Here is a 22666-nt window from a genome sequence, read left to right as displayed (position 1 = left end):
AGGACTGTCAGGCTATATGGACTCTCTCCTCAGCACTCCTAACTATCTTCATGATACCACTGACTTCCTGAGAAAACTACAATCCATCTGTGATCTCCCAGAAAATACCATCCTAGCCACTATGGATGTAGAAGATCTCTACACCAACATTCCACACAAAGATGGACTACAAGCCACCAGGAACATTTTCCCTGATGATGATATGTCACACCTGGTAGCTGAACTTTGTGACTTTGTCCTGACCCACAACTACTTCAGATTTGGAGCCAATCTATACCTTTAAGTCAGTTCCACAGCTCTGGGCACCCGCATGGCCCCACAACATGCCAACATTTTTATGGCTGACCTAGAACAACGCTTCCTCAAAACTCGTCCCCAAGCACCTCTCCTTTATCTATGCTACATTGATGAAATTTCATCATCTGGACCCACGGCAAAGAATTCCTCAAAGAATTCCACCGGGATTTCAATAATTTCCACCCCCCATCAACCTCAGCCTGGACCAGTCCACACAAGAAATCCACTTCCTGGACACTACAATACAAATAAATGATGGTCACATTAATACGACCCTATACCGAAAAACAACTGACCGCAATACATATCCTCATGCCTCCAGCTTCCACCCTGGATTCGTTGTACGATCCATTGTCTACAGCCAAGCCTTAAGATACAACCGGATTTGCTCCGATCCCTCAGACAGAGACAAACACCTACAGGATCTCTATTAAACATTCTTAAAACTACAATACCTACCTGGGGAAGTGAAGAAACAAATTGACAGAGCCAGACGAGTACCCAGAAGTCACCTACTACAGGACAGACCCAACAAAGAAAACAACAGAACACCACTGGTCATCACCTACAGCCCCCAGCTAAAATCTCTCCAACACATCTTTAAGGATCTACAACCTATCCTAGCAGATGATACCTCACTCGTTCAAGCCGTGGGAGGCAGACCTATCCCTGCTTACAGACAGCCCCCCAACCTGAAGCAAATACTCACCAGCAACTGTACACCATACATGAACTCTAACCCAGGAACCTACCCCTGCAACAAACCCTGTTGATAGATCTGCCCGCACATCAACTCTAGTGATACCATCACAGGTCCTAACCACATCAGCCACACCATAAGGGGCTCATTCACCTGCACATCTACTAATGTAATATATGACATCGTGTGCCAGCAATGCCCCTCTGCTGTGTACATTGGCCAAACCGGACTGTCACTATGCAAAAGAATAAATGGATACAAATCAGACATAAAAAATAATAACATCCATAAGCCAGTCGGAGAGCACTTCAATCTCCCAGAACACTCTATAGCTGACTTGAAAGTTGCCATACTTCTACAAAAAAAACTTCAAAAACAGACTTCAGCGAGAAACTGCAGAGCTGAAACTCATCTGCAAACTTGACACAATCAAACTGGGTCTGAATAGGGACTTGGAATGGTTCTCTCATTACAAAAAGTAATTGTCACTGTTCACACATTCTCACCTCCTAATCAATGGTTGTGAATAGGCCTCAACTACTCTCACTGAATGGACTTTGCTTATATCTACCTTCCCCATTGTTGTTCCTTACCCTTGGATATGCATATATATATACCTCCTATCTGATTTCTATTCCTTATACCTGACGAAGCAGGTTACAGCCTACGAAAGCTTATGCCTGCAGAAATTAAATTTGTTAGTCTTTAAAGTGCTACAGGACTCTTTTTTTTTTTTTTTTTAAGTGTCACCCTTGGAGCTCATGTTCAGCTGATTATCTGCCATGATCCACTGCTTCCCAGAACAGAGTCTCCCATCCTATAAGTAAGACCTGCATTCTTTGTTCCCAGATATAGGACTTTACATTTGACAGTATTGAAATACATACTATTTGATTGCACCCAGCTTACCAAGTGATCCACATCACTCTGTATCAGTGACTTCTCCTCTTCATTATTTACTACTTCCCCAATCCTTGTGTGAGCTACAAATTTTATCAATACTGATTTTACGTTTTATTCCAGGGCACTGATAGAAATTTAAATAGTGTGGGACCCAGAGCCAATCCCTGCAGGATCCCACTAGAAATACACCCACTTCATGATGATACTCCATTTACAACTACAATAATTCAGTCATGGTTTTCCACTCATAGGTGATGTGACCATCTAATTAATAGCGATTTAAAAGTAATTGTAGATATATGAGCTTCTTTATAACTTCCTTACCTGCAAGTTTCAAATCCAAGAGAGTGAGCTGTCTTCATCTGTTCCATTGTTGGCAGGGTACTATTCAGAGCTCTGCAGAGTTCAATTGCCTCACTTCGTGTGAGACTGTAGCGACGATTTTTCTCAACATGGAAAACTCCTGCATATCTGCAACTTATATTAAATTCTGTTGATTGAAGAAAATAGGAAAGAAATTATTACAATGATAATACTTGCTGTTTCACTGAAACCCTAGCAAGATTTCATTTTCAAGTACAATGAAGTTACACAGAACCATCAACATCAGGCAGTTCATTAGGGGAGAAGGCCTGCACAATAAATCTGGTTTTCCAAACTTCACTCAGATCCTTTTTGCTCAAACACCACATTAACGTCCCAGAACAGTAGTATAGTGTTTTTGTGAAGTGCCTTGCACTTTTGGGAACATGCAAAAAACCAACATCATCATCAACAAAAACAACAAACTCATGCAGAAGATTTAATGGGACAGATTGCCAGGATATTTTAGAAACACACCTGCCTGGAAGAGTTTTGGCTTCACTGGAAACATTTGTCAATGAAATTTTCCAAACTTTTCTAGCTAGCAACTAAGCTGTTAATAAATATGTACCACATTCAAACTGCGGTCTTGCAGATTTCCCTAGTTTTTATACAACGTGTGGTAGATTCACCACGGTCATAAATAAGTGGTGCTCCATTAACATTGGTATAACATATATAGAAAGCACACTGTTTGGGTCTTTGTGGCCATACACCTATAACTAAGAAAATAGTGTCCAACCACCCAGGTCCATTTTAAATCTGCTTAAATCTAAGTATCTCATTCATAAAGGGAAAACACAAGAAAAGGTGAAAATGGTTACAATCTGGCTATTTCTGAAATATACAGTTCCTGTATTAAATGATCTCATGCTGTTCATGTCAGGATTTTATATGATTCACAAAAACCTACATCAAAGCAGAATTAACATCTGAGACTATTTCAGCATCAGCTCAAGCAATAGTTCCTTTTGGCATCTATTAGGTCAGGACAGACTAGTTAAACTAGTTTGATATCATATGCCACAGATGATGTAGAAAACAAGTAAGCAGTGTGCAGCAGTATTTCTAACTATAAAAGAGTTGAACTGCTAAACACACCCTCACGGACAAGCTCTAAGGAAATAGACTGCCAGCTAGGAATGGTTGGGATACAGCAAATATATATAATCTAACACAATATGTAAGTGAAATCTTTCCTTTCTCCACTGCAGTTTTGCAAGTATTTCCCTCCAGTTGGCAGGCTTTTCTCCTCCCACACACCTAATTCACTTTCATTTGAAGCACATTATGGATATTCGTTTCACAGATATGGTCAGCATCTCTGTGGGGCAGCATGAAGTATCTTTTTCTACTGTGAGCCTTTGTATCAATGTCAGTATACAACACAACACGTTAAATACATTGTAAAGAATGCTGGATGTTAAAAATGTAATAATATCATAAAGTGCTTTGCACATGAAAAGCACTATATGTGGCTAGAGCGAAGTAATTTTAACAACAACTATTTATTATCTAAAAATCTAGGTGCCACTGTTATGGGACAGCTCAAATGGGCCAAAGTCAGGAGAGAGATCTGGTGCAATGTAAGCCATCTTCCAGACTATCAACACTTAATTTAGATCAACCTAGTCCAAGTGAGCGTCATGTAGGGCTTGTCTACACAGGGAAAAGCAGACACTCTCCCCGCTCACTAAGAATACCTTTGTACAATTTAGTTAATGAACTGATGCAATGCATTAAGCTAAAATGCACAAAAACACTCTTAGGTTGTGTCTACCCTTGGAGCTGGGGCGTGATTCCCAGAGCACAGACACGTCGGCACTAGCTCTCATAAAGCTAGCATGCTAAAAATAGTAGTGTCATTACAGTAGCACAGGTAGGGGTAGCGGTTAGCCTCTCTGAGTATGTAGCCAGGGGGTCCAGGCAGGTTTCTATTCAGGGCAGCTCGCCTTTGCCACCGCTCGCCATTGCCCGTGCTACAGTGACTTCACTACCAGTTTTTGTGCACTATCTCAGTGAGAGCAAGAGTGAGTGTGTCTACCAGAGCTGGGACTCACACCCCTAGCTCCAAGGGTAGAGACTCTTGCTGCGCGTTAAAAGTGTGTCCACACGGGGACTTAGTGTGGAGTAGCTAGTGCACTTAAAATTCACAACTTAGCTTGCTGCGCGCTAACTTTACCATGTAGACAAGCCTTTACACTCACCTCTGAATTTGATCCAAATTTCTGAAAGACTAACTGCACAAACAACAACCAAAATAAAACAATTCAAACAAACATAAATCTCTTCTTTGTGCACTCAGTGTCCCCTGTTATTGACTTCTTATTGACTTCAGAGGTAGGACTTCTGAAAATCAGGCCACTTATTTTAGTCCCTAAATATGCATTTAGGACCATACATTAGGCATCTACTTCTGAAAGCCTTGACCGTAAATACCTCTGGCATGGGGCCTGGGAACACTGAAAAAGTAGCACATTCAGCTCCTCCAGGAGGGAAGAGCCTCAAATTGCACTGTAGAACTGCATCAGCTGGTGAAAGGTGTAAGACTAGAGGCTCCAAAGAGAACACATCTCCTTCCTCTTTGGCTTGGAAAGATAGGGGCTTTGAGGTGTGGATAGTGAATGGGGAAAAGACTATATGATTCAAAGAGTACGCACATGCAAACAACAAAACGAGTGAGTGCAAGAAGAAAGCAAACATACACAACGAACTGCTTTTCTGAGTGTGGAAAAAAAATGTAATAGCTTGGAAAGGTGGGGAGAGACTTCAAAGCAAAAATAATTAACTCAGCTCCGACCCCACCCTTCCCTCAAGAGGAAACTGCAGCCCCAGAATAAAATGACAATCCCAGATCAGGCAAAAAATGGAGTAGTTTATTCTTCTCAGCAAGGTGCACGGCATGACTCATATTAACATTAATGGGAGTTCCAACATGCATCAAGGAGAAAACAGATCCAATCTCCTGCACACATTGCAATGTGGTTTCTCTCCAGTGCCTATAAAAATAAAAGGTGTCACACAATAATCTCGCCCCTATGAGCTCCAGAATGCAATCCCTAAACATTTGCATAGACACCTCTTATAGATATATTAGGCAGCCACTCTCCTTTAACTCCCGTCTTTTGCCATGTGCTAGACAGCCGATGTTGTTCTATGAACACGCATATTAAAAATAAATGGTAGTAATCAAAGGGTGCATTCTTTTTGCAACTGCTTGTATTTGTTAGCAAGCTGAAGTTACTATCTATACTGCATCTGCTCAGTAAAGTTGCACAATCACCACTGTTGTAAACGACATGGAATATTTCTTCCTGTACGGAAGCTGGAAACAAATAAGCAAATGGAACAAAAAATCAAACTCAGACTGTGTAACGTAAAATGATTGTTATAATTTATCCAAGAGTAACTGCACCATAATGTCGCTGACAATGTCCTGGGCCTAAAGAGTTTAGAATCTATGGGCTCACGCCTGCAAACACTACCGACTAAATCATGGCAGCAAATATTGCATCAGGTAGTACATGTTTCCAGGATTGGGCCCTAAGTTTACACATGAGATGAGACAGGAGAGGGCAGGGAAAGGGAGGGTGTGTTCTATAACAACAAGACAGTGTGGCTTCTTCAATTAGACCTGAAGCAGGAGAGGGCGGAGGAGTGACAAGCTAGTCAGAAAGCAGCTCTGACTTTAGGGGCCCACCCAGAAGGAGGCACCATGATCAGAGTGGGAGAAGGAAACAAAGAAGATGGTTTGTTATTCACCTTGGGTAGAGCAGAAGGGCTTGAAAAGAGATGAGCACGGAAAAAGAAAGCGGATGGGCACGAAGTGCAGAGGGAGGCAGGAGGCTGCCATGCAAGACAGCCACATCCTACCTTGCCAGCAGGGCTGTCTGGCTGCTCCTGTGCAGCTGCAGTGCACTTTTGACCTTCACTGCAGGCAGCCGGCTGGAGCTGGGGTTTGCAAATCACTTGGGGCTGCTCACACTGGCGTTGAGGGGGGAAAACAGCAAGCGATGGGGGAAAGGAAGGGGAGGAGCGAGTTGGAAGGTGGGACCTTGGGGGGAAGAGGCAGGGCAGGAGCAGGACCTCGGGGGTCTAATTTTCACAAATTAGAAAGTTGCCACCCCTAAGGTGAACCCATACATTTTGCATTTCCTCAGAAAAGAAAATTCCCCCCCCCCCAAAAAAAAATGCATTTCAGTTCAATTTCAATATTTCATTTTGATTCCCCTTTTTAAAAAATTTTATATTATAATATGTAATTCAGAGTTGTAAAAATTCAAAACAAAAGTTGTTTAAAAACAAAAATTAAAAAATGTTCTTCTGAAAATGTCACAAGATGTTTCAACAACGAAATGTTGGCAAAGTTGAAATGATTGTGCAGTGTTTCAACTTTGACGGACTGCATTCTCCGACATAACATGATTTCATGTACGTTTCTGCAACCGGCTTTAATGGTAGCCATGTTGTGTGGGGCTTTGATGGCAAGAATGGGAGCTTGTATATGATGCCAATTGGGAGAAGAAGCAAGTACGTTTTTCCAGTATGGCTCAGGGTGCCTGAATTGTGCTGGGAGGGAAGAAGCTGGTGAGCTGCCCTAGCAGTGGTAGTCCCTGGAATTACTCCTATGCAGTGCAGAAACAGGCATAATAGTGCTGATTCCTGATGCTAGCTGAAAATAAGAGATGTGACCATGCCCATGCACCCCACTCACTCAGTTAAAAAATGACTCCTTTAGGGAAAGTGGCATTGTTTGCCACTTTACCCCTTGAGCTCTTAGGATGCGACTGTAACGCAAAGTATGTATTGCATCTTCCTTTAGTGACTGGCCCACATAGAGGGAAACAGCCGACATTGCATCCAGCTAATGGAGCTACTCCAATAGTTCAAGTGATGATGGTCTCTGCTTTGGATGTGAGGGTTCCAGATTCAAAACCTGATAAATCATTTGAGGGGTTGTCACACAAGTAGGTAGCCAAATTATAGCTGTCTCCTACACAAATGACCTAGTTAAACCTGTAAATAATATACACTGCATGAAGTCTAAGATTCATTGATAAGTTGAGCTATTATTATATCCTAGAGAACTATTAGGGAGATTAAGAGTAACAAACCTGGTAATCTTGGAAATAGATCGGAAGACAAGGAAACCTCTTCTAGTCATTTTGGACTCATTTCACTAAGAAATCAGAAATCACATAGAACTTGCCTGGTTTTAGGTTGTAACTTGAAACTCAGCCTAGCTCCACTGAAATGTTGGGTAAAGATCACAGCTCTTTGGAGTTATCCTGGGCCCAGATGTGAACAAAGATGAGCCAATGCATGGTTTCAGATTATTATTATTTGCATTATAGTAGCACCCAGAAGCCCCCGTTATATCTGGAACCTCATTTCACTAAACACTCTATTCATTTCATTCCTACCAGAAAATCTTTGACCCTGATCCTACAAACACCTACATAATTCAGCTCAGCAGAACTCTTCACACGCCTAAAGTTACTCGTGTATATTTGCAGGACTGTTTTCAACCCTATTAAATTCTAGAACTTTTCTGTAATGGATTCTGTATTATTCTGACTATCTCTCTTCTGTATGCTGTTACAGCAGCTGGGAAGACAAACTATATTGCATTGCAGTCATCTCTCCCCAGGAGACACTATGCATGAAAGAATTATATCATAACAATATTTAGCACGCACATAATGCTTTACGTTTGCAAAGTTCTGTGCAAACATTAACTAACCTTAACACCTTTGTGAAATGGCTATTAGTATCCCCATTTTACAAATGGGAAAACGAAGACACAAAAGCCTGCCCAAAGCTACACAGAAAGTCAGTGACTGAGCCAGAAATAGAACTCAGCAAATCCTGTTCTACAATCCTATGTCCTAATCTCTAGAAAATGCTGCCTTTTATGTAGCAAATAATTGATTTACTTAAATCCTTCTATTTTGTATTTGTATTAGACAATGTAAAACCTTATTGAAAATAAAACGTGGGCTCTGAACTAAACTGACACAGTCTCCTTTTCTTTCTTTAGTGATGAGAAAGATCCCAATCTCCTTGTGAGCTAAAGAAGAGCCTTGGCTGCCATGTCGAGACCTAAATCTAAATTCAGATTCCATCTTCCCCAAAGTTCAGGACTGTTCAGATTAAAAGTTTCAGGGCCAAATTCTTTCTTCATAAAACTCTATTGACTTCACCAGAGTTGCACCAAGTGAGAATTTTGCCTTCTGTTATGGCACATTTCCTCCCAACCAACTTGTAACTCATAGACTCATAGACTATAAGGTCAGAAGGGACCAACGTGGTCATTTAGTTTGACCTCCTGCACAATGCAGGCCATAGAACCTCACCCACCCACTCCAGTAATAGACCCCTAACCTAAGACTGAGTTATTGAAGTCCTCAAATAATGATTTAAAGACTTCAAGGTACAGAGAATCCACTAGCAAGTGACCCATGCCCCATGCTGCAGAGGAAGGTGAAAAACTCCCAGGGCCTCTGCCAATCTGCCCTGGGGTAAAATTCCCTACCAAACCCAAATATGGCCAGTGATCAGCTAAACCCTGAGCATGTGGGCAAGACTCACCAGCCAGAGACCCAGAAAGAATTCTTTGTAGTAACTCAGAGCCCACCCCATCAAACGTCCCATCACAGGCCATTGGGCATATTTACCACTAGTAGTCAAAGATAAGTCAATTGACTAATTAAGCTGCCCTATCATACCATCTCCTTCATAAACTTATCAAGCTCAGTCTTGAAGCCAGCTAGGTTTCTTGTCCCCACTGCTCCCCTTGGAAGGCTATTCTAGAACTTCACTCCTCTGATGGTTAGAAACCTGCATCTAATTTCAAGTCTAAACTTCCTGATGGCCAGTTTATATCCATTTGTTCTTGTGTCCACATTGGTGCTGAACTTAAATAATTCCTCTCCCTCCCTGGTGTTTATCCCTCTGATGTATTTATAGAGAGCTGTGCATCAAACTGCTTTTGACACTTTCAGCTTCCCTGAAGTCTCAAAGGGTTTGATTCTAAACCCACTTACATTGCGATCAGAATCAGTACCAAAATATTTCCTTCCGCTGTGCCATTCAGAGCTGGCAGGCTTTGGGAGCAGGCATGTTCATTCCCTGACACCCATGTGATGTGCTATAGCTGAAAGATGATATTGTTTAATAATAGTTCTTAAAAGAGGCAAAAATTACACAACATGCCTTAATTGTCATCATCATTAATCTCACCCAGACCACGAGACTTCGGTGACTCAACTTGAAGAAATGGAATGCCCCGAGGATGTTTCTGATTTAATGAGCATGGAAAACATTCACACACACACACACACACAAACCCTCTTCTCCCTGCCTTTCCTGGGAGCCTTTGTCTTCTGTTTCTCTCCCTTTTCTGCTGCGATTCACAGGCATTGAAAAAGCAGCTGCAAATTCTTCCCTGATCAGCCCTCCACTCCTAATCTCAATCTTCCTTTCCCCAATATAAACCACTCCTGTGACCCAGTGTGTCAGAACATCTTGTCAGGAAGACGGTTGTCTGATTCAGCCTTGTTCCTCTCACTTAGCAGCTGCCTTGCTTGCTCATCTTCGGGAGCAATTGCCCGTAGTGCGAGCTGAACCTCTTCAGCCAAATCCATAAGCGCACACTGTTATCCAGCACCCATGACTGCGATCTAATGGGCTGAGCTAGGCTAAAGAACTCTGCCTTTTCATGGTTTGATATACCTCCAAGTCTTTAGCACCACAGGCATTTTAGTTGCTGTCACCCCTAAAACCAGGTTCAGTCTTCCATTTTAGTCAGATTTTGCAAGCCTTACTCACAGCGAGTAGCACTTACTCATGCAAGTGATCTAATGTAGTCTTTTTTCCATAAGGGCTGTTCAAACCCTGTGTGGGGTTTATTTTTTTCCCTCTGCTTTTACTATTCAAGATACATTTCCTATACGTGTAATACTAGCTAGTATGTTGTTTAACAATGCAGAACATTGTGCTGATAATTACAGACACATCAAAGCACCTAGTAGCAGCAAGCCATTTGCAGGAACTTTGCATCGCTGCACAGAAAACCTTGAAGTGAAATGGTGTTTAGATGCTCAAGGTCTTTAGGAAGCCTGCGCAGCAAAACCACAGTGTGTGTTGCCATGGGAATCAGGAAGTGCTAAGCTAGCTGCTCTCTTGGGGATTTTCCTTTTTGGGTTTGTGGTTCAAATGATTGATAAGTAACCAGGACGTGATGAATGGAGTCTATGAGAAGACATGAAGCAAACATTTTGATGGCACAAATGAATTTCTTTCTACACATTTCAAGAGGACTCAGGTTTTGTTTCTGGGTGTTACTACAAATTTGTCCTGGGTTAATAAACAGGCCTTGTGCCGACTGTGTTCTTTCATTGCATGTAGCTTTGCATGTGTTAAATATCACCTCTTTATTTAAAAAAAAATACAAAATTCTGTGTGGAGTAATTGTTTTCGTTTCTGTCATAGTACCATACATCATTTTGTTTTCCACTGATGCTCTTATTCTAGGAGGAACATGTAGTGGGTCAGCTTTTGCATTTGTATTTCAAGTATTTCTGCTTATTTGGACATGCACAAGTGGTGGACTTAAGGTGCAAAGTGGGGTTTTGGATCCATATTCAGACTTCTTCAAAGATCAGTTTTTTTGTAACCAAGGTTTCTCTCCAGACAATTATAGATTAGTGCCATACAAGATTCACACTTGCCCAGTGTTTTAGGGCTTCAGAGCTGAGCTCCCAGTTCAGGCTCATCTCTAATTTGTGTTTATATTTTCAAGGATAGATATAGATATACATACACACACACATACGTCAGAATACTTCAGGGAACCGTTTATGGAAACAAATTAAAATGGGTATTTAACATCTACCTGGTGGAAATGCCAGTAGAAGTCAAAATCTCTTGTTATTTGGACGCATGAGAGGTTTAATTTTAAAAAAAAAATCAAATAATTATTAGAACACAAATACTAAAGATATTCTAAATTCAGCTAGTTTTGTCAGAATTTGAATGAACAACTCCATCATTCAGGGATTATTAATACAGTGGGATGCAGAAAGACAGAGATGTGGAGTTAAGGCAAGGCCACATCGTGACCTTTCAGCTACCTTTTACATTACATCCTGAATAACCCAGTATTTCTTTAAATTATATTATCAAAACACATTCACATTAGAAGAACGTATGGCTCTGCCAACTGGGAATAGAATACAGAGGCTTCCACCTCTATGTCAGAGGTTGGAACAAAGCCTGGGTCAGTAGTGCCTGAAAAATATCTAAGAATCATAAGGTTATGGAAAATGAGTCATTATCTTAAGTACAGTTACTAATACACAAGAGTCCATGTTTAGAAACCACATCAGCACTGAGACCCTTTGAGATTGTGTGGGCAAAGAAAGAGGGAACACTACAGTCTATTTTGGGATGAATGAATTCTGATCAAAATTAAAAAGTCAAACCCTGCAGCATCCACAGTAATGTAACAAGGACACGTCAAAGAAGTAGCTTTCTTTTATCAGCCACTAAAAATATACCAAATATAGAATCATAGAGTTGGAAGGGACCTCAGGAGGTCATCTAGTCCAACCCCCTGCTCAAAGCAGGACTAACCTCAGCTAAATCATCCCAGCCAGGGTTTTGTCAAGCCGCAGTTTAAAAACCTCTAAAGATGGAGATTCCACCACCTCCCTAGGTAACCCATTCCAGTGCTTCACCACCCTCCTAGTGAAAAACTTTTTCCTAATGTCCAATCTAGCCCCCCCCACTGCAATGTGAGACCGTTGCTCCTTGTTCTGTCATCTACTACCATTGAGAACAGTCTAGCTCCATCCTCCCTGGAACCCCCTTTCAGGTAGTTGAAGACTGCTATCAAATCCCCCCTCATTCTTCTCTTCTGCAGACTAAACAAGCCTAGTTCCCTCAGCCTCCCCTCATAAGTCTTGGGCTCCAGCCACCTAATCATTTTTGTTGCCCTCTGCTGCACTCTCTCCAACTTGTCCACATCCTTTTTGTAGTGGGGGGCCCAAAACTGGACACAATACTCCAAATGCGGCCTCACCAATGCCAAATAGAGGGGAATAATCACTTCCCGCGATCTGCTGGCAATGCTCCTACTAATGCAGCCCAATATGCTATTAGCCTTCTTGGCAACCAGGCCACACTGCTGACTCATATCCAGCTTCTTATCCATTGTTACCCCAGGTCCTTTTCTGCAGAACTGCTGCCTAGCTCATCGGTCCCCAGTCTGTAGCTGTGTATGGGATTCTTCCGTCCTAAGTGCAGGACTCTGCACTTGTCCTTGTTGAACCTCATCAGAGTTCTATTGGCCCAATCCTCCAGTTTGTTTAGGTCCTTCTGTATCCTATCCCTACCTTCCAGGGTATCTACCACTCCCCCTAGCTTAGTGTCATCTGCAAATTTGCTAAGGGTGCAATCTACCCCATCCTCCAGATCATTAATGAAGATGTTGAACAAAACCGGCCCCAGGACCGACCCCTGGGGCACTCCGCTTGTGACCAGCTGCCAGCTAGACATGGAGCCATTGATCACTACACGTTGAGCCCTATGCTCTAGCCAGTTCTCTATGCATTTTATAGTCCATTCATCCAACCCATACTTCTTTAACTTGCTGATAAGAATGCTGTGAGAGACTGTATCAAAATACGATCTGCTTTGCTTGTGTGAATAGTTTGGCATTCGTATCTATGTCCAGCAATTAAACTGTCATTTAGGACAGCAATAGAAAAAAAACCCCATGTTTTCCAGTATTCCAGATGCCCATCTACAACGTTGCAGAGAAAAATTAAAAGGGGAACAAGTACAAATATTTTTTCTACCCTTCATAGATTCATTACCTGAACTCAGTTCAACTAATTAAAGGTGCCTGGGAGTAGACCAGATGACAATGGACTAGGGAGGCTTTCATCTGCAGGGTATTGGTTCAATCCATTGCAGGAATCACAGGGGCCTAGGTGAAATGAGTTGGCAGTCTACATTTAGCTACTACTATCTATGTAGGAATTCAGCTTCACCACAAGTGATGCCCTTTTCATCAGTCTCTACAAGGCTGATACAAAACTGAAACACCAACTGACTGAGAGATGTTTTCAGAAGACAAAGGGGCACATTAGTAGGGCAACATGTAGGAAGTTTCACTGTTGTTATCTATACTGAACATAGACTGTGGCTATTCTATTCTGTTTAGATCTTTATATTACTCCCATCACTGTGATATTTGAAAAGTTCCAGAGGAGTAGCCATGTAAGTCTGTATACAGCAAAAACAACGAGAGTCCTGTAGCACTTTAAAGACTAACGAATGTCTGTGGGCATAAGCTTTCGTGGGCTGCAATTCACTTTGTCAGATGCAGCCCATGGAAGCTTATGCCTGCAGAAGTTTTTGCTGTGATATTTGAGCACCATTCAAGAGAAAAAGAGATCCTCAACTCCAGGACCGTACATTTGTCAACTTTCACCAGTACACTCACTTAAAAACCCCATGAAAAGTTATAATAATATTTACATATTATTACCAAAAACTTAAATGTACCTAGAGGCCAGTGAACGTGAGTAGGAGGTAGGAGTTGTGAGTTCTATTCCCACCTCTACCATTAACTTACTGTGTGTCTGATAATCATTTAACTTCTCTCTCAGTTTACTGATCCAAAAACTGGGGGTAATAATACTAACATAATTCAAGGGATATTATAAGGCTTAATGTTTATAAAGGGACTATATCAGTGCAGTTTTGTTATTATTACGAAATACACCTTCCACAAATATTTGTGACACAGTTAATGACTGGCATTGTACAGTAGTATCACCAGAACAGTACAAAAGTGTCAAATTTACTTAAGACTATGGGGTTTAGTTAGGCCCTTGAGTTAGCACTTAAAGCACATGCTAAACAGTTTTAAGCGTGTGCTTGTGTCCCACTGAAATCAAACCTTACATAAATTTTAAGCACTAAAATATGTTGCTGGACAGAGATGAGAAGGGATTACTCATATGCTTAAAATTAAGTAGGTGCGTAAGTGCTTTGCTCAATCAGCACTTTAAAGAAGTAGAAACAAGGAGTTCTGTCCCTTGTGTAATCAAAGAGACCATCTTTTAACAATGCCAGCACTGTTACAATTTATTAACCCAACAAGACTGCAAGATTACACTTAAACTGCAACTCATTAAGGCAGGGGCCTTAGAATCATAGAAAATTAGGGTTGGAAGGGACCTCAGGAGGTCATCTAGTCTAACCCCTGCTCAAAGCAGGATCAACCACAACTAAATCATCATTAATCTTGTCTTCATACTTGCCTGAATAGCATGCAGTAAACTGTGAGTGCTACCTAGGTAAAGTCAAAGTACTAAAATAAAAATGTTATTGATAAATAATAGGAAAAAGCTGGGCAGAAGTTCAAACGATAGAGAATGGGAGACAGAGAGAAACAACAATCTGATATCATATAGCAACTTAAAAGATTCCTTCAAAGAAGCAGAAGTTATATGATTTTCAAGCTCTAAGGAAAACAATGAATTGTCTTAAAGGGAGTACAGCAGAGTTTATCTTTTTCCTTAGGGAGTGGCCCTACTAAGTTACTGTTAAGCAGTCCAAGAGCTCCCTGCAAAGAGTTTGTACAGTAGGTGCCAATTCAGCCATATTTTATTTATGAGACATTCTCCACTTGTAGGACTTCTAAGAGGTACCAGATTTACTGGGTTTCAGTACGTTGCTCCTTGCTACATTTCCATGCCTCATCTCATCTTGGCTGTAAATCTTTGAAAAGCATGCAACCCACATTGAAAAGAAAATGAAAAACTCCTAAGCTTTAAAAATAACAATCAAAAGTAAGTCTGTGAATTTTCCACTCTCAGATAGACATATAACAGAGTCACCTCCTTAGATGGCTCAGAGGTGTGGTTATACATTTTTGACATTTTTGTGTCTATGTGATTGATTCAAATCCAAACCAAGTCAGTATGAAGGACTGAGTGTTATTAGGTATGTTGATGACAACTTGCATAATTACTACAAAATCATACATATTAACTTGGGGAGCCAAATCTAGAACATTGGACCTTTAATTCCAAAATCACTAAATTCTACTGTTTGAATTTAAGGAGAGCTCCTCTAGCAGATGATAAAATATAGGTCCCTTATCCTCACTGCAGGTTCAGGCACAGTCAGTCAACATCAGTTAAACAATGCCAGCATATTACACACTGATTCAGTGTAATGAGTTGGTGGGTTTCAGTTTAGCGCTTACTAGAAAAAAAAAACACCATAACAGTCTCAGCACAAGGTTCCAGGTTAATAAGGCTGTAAAATGATCTACCATCCTAACCCAAAGAGGGTCTCTCCAGGACGGAGTTGGGTCCACTAGTGTGATGAGTTTAAGGAAGTCTGAACTAGATCTGGTCATGGATTTTCAAATGAAACTTTTTTTTGTCAGAAAACGCTGATTTGTCAAAACCAAATTTGTTTGTGGGAAAGAGTTGGTTTTGATGAATCTTCTAATTCAAAAAAATTGGGGAAAAAAAGTTCCAAAAAATTGTCAAAATATCCTGTTCTGACTTTTCAGAAGTGAACGGTTTAGATTTTCAGTTCAAAATGACCTTTCAATTAGAAATTTTAGTCAATTTATACCAACAAAAAGTTAAAAAAATAGGTCAAAATCAAAAGAAATATTTTAATTGACCTGAGCTGAAATTATTATTAGAAAATTGTGTGGTGAAAATTTTTGAGATTTCAATATTTTGTCCCATTCACGATGAGAAAATGTTTCAATATCTAAAAATTTCTCAGTGTGCAGCAGCAGTCAAAAAAGTTAACAATGTTAGGAGCCATTAGGAAAGAGATAATGAGACAGAAAATATTATAATGCCACTACATAAATCCATGATACACGTACACCTTGAATATTGTATGCAGTTCTGGTCACCCCATCTCAAAAACAATATATTAGAATTGGAAAAGGTACAGAGAAGGGCAACAAAAATGATTAAGGGTATGCAAGAGCTTCCATATAAGGAGAAATTAAAAAGGGTGGTACAATTCATCTTTGAAAAGAGACAACTAAGGAGAGAGATGATAAAGATATACAAAATCATGAATATTCTGGAGAAAGTGAATAGGGAAGTGTTACTTCCCTTTCACATAACACAGGAACCAGGGGTCACCCAATGAAATTAAAGGCAGCAGGTTTAAAAAAAACATAAGAAAGTACTTCTTCATACAATGCATGGTCAGCCTGTAGAACTCACTGCCAGGGGATGTTGTGAAGGTCAAAATTATAACTGGATTCAAAAAAGAATTAGATAAGTTCATGGAGGATAGGTCCATCACTGGCTATTAACCAAAATGGTCAGGGACTCAACCCTATGTTCCAGGTGTCCTAAACCTCCGAATGCCAGAACCTGGGACTGGACAGTAATTGTACTGTTCTGTTCATTCCCTCTGAAGGATCTGGCATGGGTTGCTGTCGGAAGACAAGATACTGGGCTAGATGGATCACTGGTGTGACCCAGTATGGCCATTCTCATGTTCTTATCTCTGCAGCCTGTTCTAAGGCCTGACCCTTTAAAACTGAGGGGACCTAAATCAGGGAGCACGTGATATTGGTCATGTGACTGAATGTTGCAAACAGTGCCTGCTATGAATAGAGCTGGCTTTCCCATAGTAGTGGGAGAAGGCAGAAGCAGGGATGGTTTTAGATGGGGTGCTAATGAGGAACATCAATGTAGCAAGGGAAGGATTTGTCCAGCTGGCAAAAGCAGAAAAGTATTTCTCACTGTTTTGTATTATTTTGAGCCTTTTGTACATTCTGTTGTTTAATAAGCCCACTTGAGGAAGGGAATATGGAATGAGACTTGCGCATGTGACAATCTTATTTGCCCTCATTGGGGAATCTGCCCACTAACTTCCAAAGCCATTATCTATGCATCTGTTCTGCAGGTAGAAGAAAGCTTCAGTCTCCTAGTTTGGCAACTTTCATGACTATTAAATTAGTTTTATTAAAAATAGGAATAAAATGAATCTTCTTGAGCCAAGCAATGCTAGACTCACTGTGGAAGTACAAGTAAGAACAAGCCATTTATTTCATTCCTCAGCAGCTGTTGCAGAAAAAAATGCTGCTAATGGAACTTCCAAACATGGTTTATCTGCTTGGCAACAGTTGCTTGGGTAAACATCCTGAGATAGCCTATACAGTGTCATAACTCATGTTTAACTTCTTGCTCTCTGCATTAAATATTATTTTATTTTCAATTGCTTCACCCGAAAGCAGAATGACAATCTTCAGACTGCATCAGAATATGGTACAGCTGTGCAGCAGAGTCAAATACTTCAATGGAAAACCAAAACGCTCAGGCAGAAAAATCATAGTTCTGGAAATAGACAATTCTGCGATATGCCACCTTGACGTGTACAAAATATAACCACTAATGTTGACACTAGAAAAACCCAACAGCATGAGGAAAGAAACATCAATGTAATCCCAAAGGTAGAATAACGGAGGTCACTTTTGTTGGTATCAATTCCATGAAGTCTGGGTGAAGATATTTACGTGACATTAAAGCAGGGTGAATAACTGGGGGAGGAGCCGAAATATCTGTCAGCATTTGCTTGAACTTTAAAACAAATCTTCTTTTAATGTGTTCTCACCACTTTCCATGTAAATCATGAGTTGATCGCATGAGAAACTGAAGAGTTATGCTTATTCAATCAGATAAGATAATCATGCCATATGGCATGTGATCCACACGTCCAATTAAAAGAGCACAGATTTTGAAGTCTAAATACTTGCAGTGCACTTCTTGAGACCACGAATTATTTGCAATAATTTGGCACAATAAATGTTAAAAAAAATCATGATCTGTTCATGGATAATTTCCAAACTAAAATAAGACAAAAGTCATAAAATAAATTAGTTTTTCCTCCCAGTACGACATAAAACTATAATAACCGTTCTCCTTGTTTTAAACTGGCTTACATGGAAAGTGTATTAAGGAAAATTAGGCAGTGCTCAAAAGGAAAAAAGTTGAAGAACAAAGCGTCTGTTAACTTTAACAACATCAAAACCATTTTACCACAAACAACAGTGAAAGGAAAGCACAAGACACTTTTTAAATATTCTGAAAGCCAGCAAGTTAACATAAATTCACACAACATGAAGGTAATAACTTTATTAAGTCAAGCGCCTGACAAAAGAAGGCACACCAAAAGGACAAGCAACCCATTCAGACCTCCTACTAACAAATAATGTCAGGAAGAGAGATAATCCCCCAAAACAATAGCTATATTTTAAGCTTTTTCATTCCAAACACAGTGTGTCCTCCATGGACAGACCCATTCTCTCTATCCTGTTTTCAAGTGTCTGGGAAAATAAAGATACAAAACCAAAACCCGTTTTGTACCATTTTCTTGCAATCTGCTACAGAATCGTCTATTCAAAATAGGAATCTGGTTCTTCATTGTGTCCTCACCTGAGCACTTAGTTGCCTAGTGATCTATTTTAGTTGTCAAATGATCAGTTAGAGCATCCAAATTCACAATCGAGAGCCCTGCTTTAGGGCCTGCTACAGCTCCCACAGAAGTCAACAGAAAAAAACACAAATTGATTTCATTGGGAGCTGGATTGAACCGCCAAGTTTAAAAATTAGATTCAGCATTGTATTTGTTGAGTGTGAGCTATACAGTCTAAATTCTGACCCAAACATTCCCAAAGTTGATTTGTGTCTGGGTCTTGTGTTCTTGTGAATTTTTGCTCTTATGGATATTTTTCAACTAATGAAAAAAATTTCAGTTGAGAATCAAATAATCATTTATCAAGCATTCAAAAAATGTTAAATTGTATACTGAACTAGCTGCGCCATTAGAGTTTATGCTGCCCACCTACCAGGACCAATAAATAATGTATTCTTCTTTGTTGTATAACATTGTACCATGGGCCTGCGTAATGGTTGGGAAATTCATCTTCATATAAGTGTCGGAGGCAGGATTCCAGGCTGAATGAGCCATTGATATAGGTATGGCAACATCTACATTCCTGCCTCCTCCAGAATACACAGGAGGAGTAAGCACTGCTCTGTTTGTATATTTGGGAAGCTAAAAGTCTAATAAATTACTGGATCAATTTGTGGCCAGGTACCTCGGCACTACAACCGTTAGTGGTTTAAAGCCTGGCTTCCCACAAATGAATGCTATCAAAACTTGAGTAAGAGGAAAACAAATATCACCCGGATACCATGTCTTAAAATGAGATACGAGCAAGTTATTAGCAATTCTTTAAAGAAACATTTTCCGCCTCACTGTTACTTTTGCTCCTTCAAAGGTTGAGATGTAAAACTACTACCTTTCTTCTTACCAAAACATTTACCCTTCTTTCCACGCGTACACTGATTTCTTACTGTAAAGTTGTTCCTGGCCACTGATCTTCTTTACAAGTTTGTTTATTACCCCACAGACACTCAAGACTGCTGGGCTGCGCAAACTGGTTTGTTATTGTGAGGTTACTTGTGGCTCAGCACTGAACTACATACACAGTTTCCTTTTTGTGGGGTTGCTGGTGAACGATGGTATACGCACCCTGATTTGTTATTGTAGGTTTTTCTCATGAGCACTGAGCTATACTTGCTGATTTGTTATTAAAGGCCTACTTATGAATGTTGGGCTGTGCATGCTGGTTTGTTATTGTAGGGCTTCTCATGAGTGTTATGTGACTACAGGGTGTAGGATTCAGCTTGCATCAGCTCAGTTCTGAACTGGAACTAAAGGGAACTGCCTACCTAAGTCACTGGCCAGCAGAAGGCAGTTAGCTGACTGCAACATAATGCTGAGAAGCTCTGCTTACTTTGAGTCCCTGGATTTTGGGAAATAAATTCTGCTAACTATTTAGCAATTGGTTGTTGTTAAGAACACATGATACCAGGAATGGTGAAGTTTGCAGAGATCAGGAATGCTGGACATAGAATTGAAAGTAAGGAAACAGGATACTGGAGGGAAGATAGCATTTTCCCAAGGCACAGCTCATGGAAAAGGTCAGAAGCTCCTCAGTGCACAAGCTCACAGACAGTCTTATACGGGTCTGGGGAAAAGCGGAGATTCATTTCAGATGCACCTACAAGCCATTGCAGTCACAAAAATGGAGCCTGGGCTAAAATCACGCTTCTCTTCAACACAGCTAGCCAAAATATTTGAGGTGCTGAGTCATGTGAACATTTCCAATTTGAGGAAGAAAACAATATTTCTTTAGGACAACTGGAAGCACTTAAAAATGAAACATATGACATAGACGTTTCAGTGTTGCCTGCTGATAGAGCATGAAACTAACTATAGAAGTGTTTAGAATACAATTAGAGCTGAAAAGCCAAACTTGATGTTCAGCAGCTTAAAAAACTTGATTGGAATTAGCTGGTGTTGATGGACCTAAAAGTATAGAAGGTCACAGAAAAAGGCATTGGAGAGAAAACAATCTCACATAATGTGTATTAACTCATTCTGATGTATAAAGGCCTCATCCAGAGTTCAGTGAAGTCAATGGAAAAAATCTTGTGGGACCCTACCCCAGTACAGGTTTGCTGTGGTAGTACTGAGCATCCATAAGATGCATAAGATCCGTAAGATGCACCCTTCTTCCCCCAGGAGGGCAGGTACTGAAGCTAGCACATCTACACCAGCAGGTAGTTTCCCTCTGAGAAAGGAATTGTCTGCTGGCCTGTTTCTGGTCTCTTTGTGCCTCCTAGAGTGAGTGGTGCAAAGGAGGCAGAAATTAATTAGAGGATCCGTTCCCACAGGTACGTCTACATTGCATCTGGGATCATGTTTTTCAGCTCAGGCAGAGAGACAGACATGTGTTAGCTCTGCTCAAGCTAAAGCACTAAAAATAGCAATGTAGACATGGCTAGCACGGGCAGCAGCACAGACTAGCTGTCCAAGTACATAGCCAGATGGTTTGGCCAGTATGTACTCAGAGCCAGCGCATGTCTGTCTACCTGATCTGGGAAGCATGCTCCCAACTGCAGGGAAGTGATACACTTCCAAGAATCCAAAGGCTGATAGTGAAAACGAAAACAAGCAAGAAACTTTGCTAAGAAAGTTGTGGGTTATTTGTCATCCATAGAACATCCTGTGTTAGATGCTGAATTAGACTTTACAAATAATTTTTATATTCCTAGTGATTACGTTTTCCCCCCTGCATTGTTTGAGGATTAAGCATTTTCTAATAACTGGGAATTGGTCACTAAAATTAACATACATACATACATACCATTGCTATTGTAAGATTGGCAGCCAGAGATGACCTGTACCTTCCAAGGGGGCAGGCTCAGCATAGGCCAAGCAGCGACTCATGGAAGGGACGTGACCCTACATGACCTCTTCCCTAGGTGTCACCTTTGTGCAGACATAATTATACAATTCGGGGTTATTCATTTTTATTTTCATTTTTTAAACTTTTTATGAGTTTTTCCAATATTTTAAGTTCAATTGACTTCTTGCCAACTGAAGAGAAATTAAGTCCAGATTCTCACCTAATGTGGAAGTGAAAAAAAGTAACTCAGACTGCTGCCACTGGTGTTTTAATAACAGATCAAAGTAATCAGGAATAGCTGTAAAAACAAAGTGCTACTCTCACCTGACTCTTCATATCCTGAGGAATTGTCTGGGATATCAATATTCTGCTTAAATGTTGGGGAATGCTTTTCCATGAAGGACATTGGCATTGAAATATCCAAGAAAGCACAGGAAACTTTGTTTTGGCCATGCACAAATGTAAACAGAGAAGCTATTGTAAGAGCATGTGCTATTTGCTTAAAATATCGGAATCAGCAAACAGAGAACAACCATCATCCCTAGGAGGTTTAGTATCAATCAATTTCATCTAGAAGGCAAAGATTTTGTTGTGGTCATTGCTGATTTCTACATATTATTTTAGTAATCTAGAAATCCATAAATTGAATCACATCAGCTGAAATGAAGTCCATTTTTTGAAGGGCATACATCTGTAAGTATAGTGAGGATAGATCACAGTTCAAAGGCTGTGTGTTCCTGAATTTGTAAAGCAATATGAAATCAGGCACATTGGTTCACACCTATCTATAATTAAATAGGTTAGCTGAATCAGGAATTAAAAAAATCTTCATTAAGAAAATTACCAGATGTTAATAAACCTATGCCTAGCAATGCTCAGTTACAGAGTAGCATACCATCAGAGTGGCAAATCACCAGCAGAAGTCTTATGCCAAATAAAGATGAATGTTCAATTACTGTATGTAGCATACTTAAGCTTGTTTGTTCTGCTCAAGATAATGACTGTTGCAAGGAAATTCAGCCCCCAACCACTGACAACTTCCTGCATCCTGACCACTGACAGAAATGTGAGTTCAG

General features: G+C 40.4%; 1 protein-coding gene across 3 annotated transcripts in view; it reads right to left on the bottom strand.

The window, feature by feature from the left end:
* The window catches only part of CD44 (CD44 molecule (IN blood group)), a 94001-nt gene that overhangs the window by 53997 nt on the left and 17338 nt on the right, over positions 1-22666 (bottom strand). For all 3 annotated transcript variants that reach the window (XM_067557550.1, XM_067557551.1, XM_067557552.1), the window contains one exon: positions 2225-2390. In XM_067557550.1, the coding sequence (XP_067413651.1) occupies positions 2225-2390 (166 nt within the window). The remainder of the gene's footprint in view (positions 1-2224; positions 2391-22666) is intronic.

The sequence above is a fragment of the Emydura macquarii genome, unplaced genomic scaffold, assembly GCF_026122565.2.
Source record: "Emydura macquarii macquarii isolate MOO-44397 ecotype Brisbane River unplaced genomic scaffold, CSIRO-AGI_Emac_v2 contig_1876, whole genome shotgun sequence".
In the NCBI taxonomy this organism is placed as follows: Eukaryota; Metazoa; Chordata; order Testudines; family Chelidae; genus Emydura; species Emydura macquarii.
Note: the sequence above shows the minus strand (reverse complement) of the source record. Positions and strands in the feature narration are given on the sequence as shown.